The sequence below is a fragment of the Eublepharis macularius genome, chromosome 3, assembly GCF_028583425.1.
Source record: "Eublepharis macularius isolate TG4126 chromosome 3, MPM_Emac_v1.0, whole genome shotgun sequence".
NCBI classification, from domain to species: Eukaryota; Metazoa; Chordata; class Lepidosauria; order Squamata; family Eublepharidae; genus Eublepharis; species Eublepharis macularius.
Genome location: NC_072792.1, coordinates 102,153,948 through 102,161,695, shown reverse-complemented (window position 1 = coordinate 102,161,695; position 7,748 = coordinate 102,153,948). Strand labels below are relative to the sequence as shown.

At 46.3% G+C, this 7,748-nt stretch overlaps 2 protein-coding genes across 2 annotated transcripts; both read left to right on the top strand.

Moving 5' to 3' along the window:
- The first annotated feature begins 321 nt into the window (after positions 1 to 321).
- On the top strand, positions 322 to 2,025 carry LOC129326251 (putative nuclease HARBI1). Its single transcript, XM_054974414.1, has 2 exons — positions 322 to 906; positions 1,318 to 2,025. The coding sequence occupies exons 1-2, from the start codon at positions 322 to 324 to the stop codon at positions 2,023 to 2,025; spliced, it is 1,293 nt and encodes a 430-aa protein (XP_054830389.1).
- A 2,175-nt stretch (positions 2,026 to 4,200) lies between these two features.
- Positions 4,201 to 5,964, top strand: LOC129326250 (uncharacterized). Its single transcript, XM_054974413.1, has 4 exons — positions 4,201 to 4,612; positions 5,305 to 5,502; positions 5,609 to 5,746; positions 5,825 to 5,964. Exons 1-4 carry the CDS (start codon positions 4,201 to 4,203, stop codon positions 5,962 to 5,964), a joined length of 888 nt encoding a protein of 295 aa, XP_054830388.1.
- Positions 5,965 to 7,748: the final 1,784 nt, after the last annotated feature.

The following is a 7,748-nucleotide window of genomic DNA, read 5'->3' as shown; positions in this document are numbered from 1 at the left end:
ATTTTGCTCCATCACATGTGTAGTCATCGCTTTAGTTCGACATTTGAGTGGAAGAACTGGTCAATCTGCTCCTGCAAGTCTACTCTATGCTCTTTGCCCTAAAAGACACAAGCACAACTATCCCTAGCAAATGTCCTTCCTCCCCTCTAGGAAGTCATGATTTTTCTCCCGCCAAAAATGTGGCCACGATGATAGGCTGGCCAACTTGGGCGGGAGTTTTCCTTGGAACTGTGCGTTCTCCACTCTTGTGAACACATTTCTCTCACGGCATACTTTGGAATTGCGGAGGATTTTTTGAGCCCGATTTTATTCTGCTGAATTATGTCTGCGGTCCGAGCATTGGCACTGGCCTTGCTTCACATCATCTTTATCTATATTCAGCGATCGATCGATGCCTGCAACAGTTACTGGATGCGAGTGGTTAGAAGAAGGAGAATGCTTAGGAAATCACTTGCACTGAGGTGCATACCTCCGCCTTTATGGAGAACAAGGAGAACAGCAATGAACAGAGCACGTTTTCTCGCTGTAGCCGGAATCAGAGTCCCCCGTCGCTACTGGATTTATCCCCGTAGCAGGGACTGGTGGGACAATTTCGTCACTGCCATATGGGATGACCAGCTGTGGATTGAAAATTTTCGTATGACCAGGGAGACTTTCAATGAATTGGTTCATTCCATAGGGCACCGTCTTTCCCGTCAGCGCACCAGACTTCGCAATCCAATCTCTGTGGAGATGAGAGTCTCCATAGCACTTTGGTATCTTGCCAACTGTTCGACTTACCGTCAATGCATGAACCAATTCGGAGTGGGTATTTCAACAGTGGCAGGAATCGTCTTGGAGGTCTGCTTGGCGATAGAATTGGAGCTACTCAGTAGAGTCGTGTGCCTTGGACCTGATGTGGCGAGGGTGAGTACGCACTCATCTCCCAGAGTAACAGTCTCCATTCAAACTGTACTGGTCAAAGATTACAATTTGAAGCACAAAAAACTATGTTGCTGACATGTAGGCAATGAGCTGCACCTTTAAACCAATTTTATCGTGCCATGAGCTTTCGAGAGTCGCGGTTCCCTTTTTTCTTGTGCGTTTGAACAAGCGAACTGTGATTCTCAAAAGCTTGAGCTACAGTAAAATTTGCAAGTGCTGAGGGTTCTACTGTACTCTTTTTTATTTCACTAGTACAGACTATGGCTAACTCCTCTGGATTCTGGAGATGTGAGACTGCCTCAGCGCTGTAGTGAGAAGATTATGAATATAGGCGGTGGGAGAAAGAGGGGATTCTCTCTAACAGCAATCTTGTTTTTTTCTCTTTCATTGCAGATTATGTCTGGATTTCAGAAACTTGGCTTTCCTCATTGCATTGGTGCAGTTGATGGCACCCATGTTGCCATTTGCAAATTTAAAGGCCGTGGACGGGAGTACATCAACCGCAAGAAATTCAATTCCATTCTCATCCAGGGCACGGTGGACCATACTGGAAGATTCATTGATGCAGAGGTTGGCTGGAGTGGGCGGAACCATGACGCCTTTGTTTTTGTGAATTCTGCAATTTGTACGGCAATGGATGCGGGGGTGTTTGTGCCAGGCAACCCCAGTCTTACAATAGAGGGTGTAACCGTGCCACCACTCATCATATCTGATGCAGCCTACCCCATGAGAAGGTGGCTGATGAAGCCCTTCAATAGGCCCCACACTCCCGCAGAAGCATACTTTGACCGCTGCCTCACCAGAGCTAGGACCATAGTGGAAAGATGTTTCGGACGTTTGAAGGGGCGCTGGAGGTGTTTGAGGTCACAGCTTATGGTTGCGGAGGAGAATGTGACCTGCATAGCTACCGCGTGTGTGGTGCTACATAACATTTGTGAATTGAAAGGTCATGGCATTCCAGAGGATGATTCTCCCGTGAGGCCAGTGGAGGTGGATGAGGAATCTCTTGAACTCCCTGTGGGAGACAGAAGGCACCGGGAGGAGGGGAAGTTGGTGCGCGATGCCCTTGCACGCCACATGTTTCGAAACAGAGAAATCTAACAATATAAAAAGCTCTTCAGTCTGATTGTGAAAAAATCTGTGGTTGAACTAAGAAACGATTGTTGCATGTTCAGAGGTTGGACTCACGGTTTCAAAAAATGTTTCTTGTTGGTTTTGCCTTGATTGGATGTGTCATGCATTCAGTTGCAAGTGCTGGATTCCTATGAAACATGGTTTGTTAGAAAGCTTTGTTTAGAGATTCAATGATGATCTAATGAGTGAATTCTCATTGTTCCATTCCTGTTTTGAAATAAATTTTTATAACATCATGGTAAGAAATGTTCTGTTCGGTGGGCATCAAGTGAGCAGGAGGGGTTTCCACAAAGAGGGAAAGTGAAAAAAAGGGTTCATCATTGCACAGCCCAGGGGTGCCAAGATGGTCAGCACACTGTTGAATGCTAGCTTATCCGTGTGAAACAGCATCAGATCCACAAACACCCTCCCCCAACGTCACACTTCCACAGTGTTCCCTGCGATGGGAACCACCTACAGAACAAAGGAAAAATGACAACCACACACCAAAGTACTCTATTATAAAAAAACCATTCTCTCCTTCAAACTAAAATTGAGAAGGACAGTGTGAGACATAACACAGGCAGTACATAACACAACTAACCATACTGTGCAGAATTAAACCAAACTCTATCACGGGAAATAAAAAAAATTATTTCTTTAAGGTCTTTCAGGTTCCCATTTGGTGGGCACAACAGGACACGAAAGCAGCCTACAACACCAAATAACACAAATAGCATGCACAAATTCTGCCAGCAATTTTGATCGGGGGATTATTGTGTGTGAATTACGTAGTGTTATCTCTCTGGTTGAGGGAATGCTGTCACGGCCTTAGGTCTGCACCCACCGGTTTTTATATTCAAACAAGTGACATAAAAAATCCTTTCTTATAGCAATTGTGTTTTGGGTTGTTCTGTAAGGTGAAGTGACCTGTGCCCTATTTTCCCCTATAATAATAATAATAGCATTCGATTTATATACCGCCCTTCAGGACAACCTAATGCCCACTCAGAGCGGTTTACTAACTGTTATTATTCCCCCAAAAAAGTCACCCTGTGAGGTGGGTGTTGCTGAGAGAGCTCCAAAGAACTGTGACTCGGCCAAGGTGACCCAGCTGTCTTCAAGCGGAGGAGTGGGGAATCACACCCAGCTCTCCAGATGCCCTTTGGTGTTCTCCCCCACCACCAATGTAGACGGTGTCTGGTCTACCGCACAGTTAAAGGCACGAAGTTGTGTGGCACGAGAACCGCCCTTCGAGGTGGAACCAAATGCCCCCCCCTCCAGGTTGGTTTGCCTTGGTGCTTGCTTGGGGGGTTGGAGGACAGGTAGGAAACGTTCCCCTGATGTTACTGGGCATCTTTCATGCAATATTCCTAACCCCAGAACGACCAGCCTCTCTTATTTTCAACGTGGGAGATGATGGAGAAAGAGGGTGCCAAGAACAACATATTTTTGAGTCCATTAAAAGGACCACCCAACCGGCATCTGCCTGAACCATGTTAGAGGAAGTTAGGACAGGTGGGAGCAGGCACCATGAAAGTTGGCAGCATTTTGATTACAAAAGGCCACCCTGAACTACCTGGGAAGATGAATTCCTTTTTCTCCATATAGAAACATGGATATTGTTTGAAGAATGGGGCACCTTGTTTTGGAGTCCGTAAAATCTTTATGAAATTCATGTGGAGACGGAAGGGAAGGTCTCCAACGGTTTGTGTTGGATTTGGTCGGAAACCCCCCGCCCCAAGCTCTGCTAACTCTGGCAGAAGGTTTCGGAATCGAGATTCTAGCCAGTAAGCTGGTTCTGTGGTGTCTTTCCGTGTCAGTGTTCCCCAAATACTGACAAGAATTCCTGATTCTTAAAACCAAATATATACAGCTGAGACAGGCGTCCCCTGCACACCCCTACTATTATCCCCGAAATATTTCTAGCTCATGTTTTGAGTTGCATTGTTCAGCAATCCGATGTACGCATGAACCTTTTCTTCCTTATCAAGCATTTCGGCGAAGGTGGGAAACATTTGTATTTGAATTCGCCCCTGCACTCATGCTGTCTGTAGAAATGGCCAACCTTTATTTTGGCGGAATTTTTTTTTTTGGAAAAAAAATTGCTCGCAATGATTAACCCTGACACAGCCAATCAGAGACGTTTATTTGGGTCGGAATATGATGTCTCTGACAAATCAGGATTGGCCTCTTCGACCGGGGAACCCAGGACTACAGGAAATAGACATGCCACCACGGAGAACTAGGGGCACCTTTTGGCAATTTGAGGAGGTGTCCCTGCTTCTGAAAATTGTTCTGCGTCTTGGTTTTGCAGCCGATTTTATGTCGAGCGCACACCAGCGCAACAGGGGGGCGTACCATGCCATTGCTAGGAAGCTGACTGATGCTGGTTATAGCCGAAATGCCAACCAGTGCAGGACCAAATTTAAAAGGCTGAAATGCGAGTTCATGGCATCCCTTACGGCATGCCAAGGCATCCCAAGCTGCAGCGGGCGGATCCCACACCATCACTCAATGATGCGTTTGTGGATAGCTGCTGGGAGACCACGCTGGGAGGATCGCCACCATGAAGGTAAATGAAGTACTGTGGGATGTTTATTTTGTGAAGGCACACCTCTAAAAATGTTTTCACCATGCTTTAAGTGAGATGGGGCCCCCCTTGCACCATCATCAAACACCGGGTCTTCCCCCCCCCCTCACCCATCCCAATCCCCTCACTAAGATGGAAATGTATGTTGGTACAAGGCACCAATTTCCTGAATGAGAGGAATGTTGGATGTAAGTTTTCAAGGAAAAACCCCAGAACAGGCATGCTGTGTTGGGATCAGCACATGGAACACGTGGCACTGAACGGCACTGGGACTGTGCCCTGTCCTTGAAGACTATCCCACCATGTTTAAAAGTTGTTTTGTTTCTGTTCTTTGGGAAAGGTTTATGGTTTATGTCGGCACATATTTTTAATGTGTTCTCTTAAAGATGACTTGGCTACTGTGCGGTAAGTAAAAACAGCATTCCACACACCTCAGCCCTTATCATTCCTCCATGGGTATTCCCCCCCCTCCCTGCCCAAGATCCCAAACCGGCCTTCTAATCTAAACGGCATTCCCTAAATCCCTACACATGATACAGCATCGGTTGCCTAGGGTGATCAGCATTTCAACATTCCCTTGCCCCATTTTTTGAATTAGTCAGAATTCCTTGTTCATAACATTTCATCAATACTGCTCTTACTGATGTTTTAATTCTCTTCATGTGTTTCTCCAGCAACATCATACAGACATGAGGGGGAGGAGGAGCCCACGGAGGAAACAGGCTCAGAGGTGACCGTGCCAATGGATGAAATGGCCTTGCAACCCAGTTCTGAGGCAGTGAAGCAAGAAGAGGGAAACTGCTCCGAGTTCAATGAAGAAGTCACACCTCAGCAAGCAGTGATTCCACCAGAACAGCTGACTGAGCATTCAGGTACACAAATGGAACTAACTACACCGTCATTCTGCCACATGTTAAACACGTGCTCTGTAATGACAATGAACAAAATTAAATCAAGTTCTCCAAACCCCCTTTTCAGGTGACCCCTGTGAGGAATGCATTCAAGCGCGGTGTCCACTACACACTGTAAATGTGCCTTCTTCATCTTTGGCAAGGGAACAGCCCCTTGAGATACTGGAGACTGTTCACAAGGCAGTGGGAACATGCCTCAGCTGCGGTAAGTAACCATCAATGACTTACTACGTTTGTGAACACAGAAGTGGCCACTCTGCGCTTACACCTTTTGTTTCCACAGCAAAGAAAACCAACAGAAGGATGGACAGCCTGCAGGCCTTGGTGAAGAAGCTAGAAAACAATGTGAGGAATTTGAATGAGGAGAACAAGAAATTGAGGTCCGACATTGATAATGTGCTGTCAAGGTTTAAGGAGATGTAGAAAAGATTTATTTAACATACATGTTAGTTAAGTGTCCATATGATGCCTCACATGTAATCTTTCAAGTTTTGAAAAGAATAAAAAACAAATTTAAAACTGTGTAGTTTCTCCCATGGGTCAACATTTCAAACAACCGTGGTCAAAAAATAGATCTGGCAAACCGCACCTGGATTGCGGTGGGAAACAAAAACCAATTTTTTTCAATGGCCATTGTCAACCCCTCGCCAACATCGAAAAACACAATTACAGCTGTGACAAACATAATTTCAACAGCAATGATACGTGTGATATGCAGATTCCAACCCAAATGCTGCACCGGAAAAACATGTGGGGCTCAGAGGGATGGATCATATCTTTCTCTCTTTTTAATGATCCGAGCCCTTTTTCTTAGTGGTGCCTTCTCATGATCGTTATCGCGTATTTTGCTGTTGGCATTTTGGGAAGTTTCTGCAACCGGGCCTGCTCTTTGCTCCCTGACAAAGAGTTCAGTCAAGGAGCTGAGGGCACCGACAGCCCTATTAAGCCCCTCCATATTTTGTGACTGTGCCTCAATAAAAGCCCTACGATCCTCTCTTGCCTCCCTGATAATGTCCTCGTGCCATCTTGTCTCTGATTCCATGGCTGCACGCCAATGGATGGTTGCCTCCAGAATTTCTCCACGTTCCTTTCTGTTGTTTTGTTCCTCCCTCTGTGCCTGAGATAGCATTCTCTCTGCAACGTTGGTGAGGACAGAGACGCGCCTGGTTCTGGTGCGCGCCTTTTCTAAGCGTGTAGCAGGAGACAGTTGTGCCGTGGGGACCTGCGGTTGTTCCACTGCTGGTGGATTGTTCAGATCTCCTGTTGGAAAGGACAGTGGTTATGCAAGTAGTAGTTACAAAGGAGTTTGCGGAGGTCACAATTTCAGCTCTTTCCTACCTTGCGGATCCTCTGCACCTCCGGGAACTCCTCTATCTGAGTTAAATCTGGATCTTGGAAATAAAAGATTTGGTTGTAAAATGAATGAGTTGATCTTCTTCAATCATGCTCACAGAAGTCTTCTTGACATCAGCAGAACGATGTTTACACCAATATTTTCCATGGTAGCCCAACCCCCACAAACAGATAATTATTTTGAGACTATAGCCATGTTTCTCATGGAGCGGAGCATACCAGGGCTCATTGGGAGGGCAGCATTGATTGTTGACCACAAGCACCCCACTCTATCTGCATCTTACCGTCTGCGGCATTTTCATCCTCTGGATCGGTCATGTCCATTGGGGGGGCTTCTCCGATTGATGTTTCTTGTTCTGTGGAAGAACCTGCAGTAATTGAAAACAAGTGATAGGCTGGTAAACAGTTAATGTACCATGGTTCTCCAGGGGGGGGGGAAAGGGAGGTGACGTTACAGACCATTGTCAGGTGTGGATTAATGCTTGGTGGAAGATAACCCAACCACCTTTGGGATACCTTGCACATTGCTGATCAAGGTGAAGTCCCCCTCTCCTTTCACAGAGCCCTTCTCTGCTGAAACCTGCGCCAGCCCCAGTAAAAAACAACGTTTCCCACCGCTAGCTTGCCTTGAGAAGCGGATTTCCACAATATTGGTTATACGTCCCCATAGGCAGAATAAACAACACATCCTTCCACGCACAAAAGTTAAATCAGGGAAATGCCCCCCCACTTGCGCCTCATCCCTCTCCTGCAGTGATAACCCAAACACAATCAATCCGTTGAGCATATCCCCGAAATCCTAAGCAGAAGGAAAAAATGCCCCTGAGACTCCGGGAAAGTTCTGCCCAGGCGGG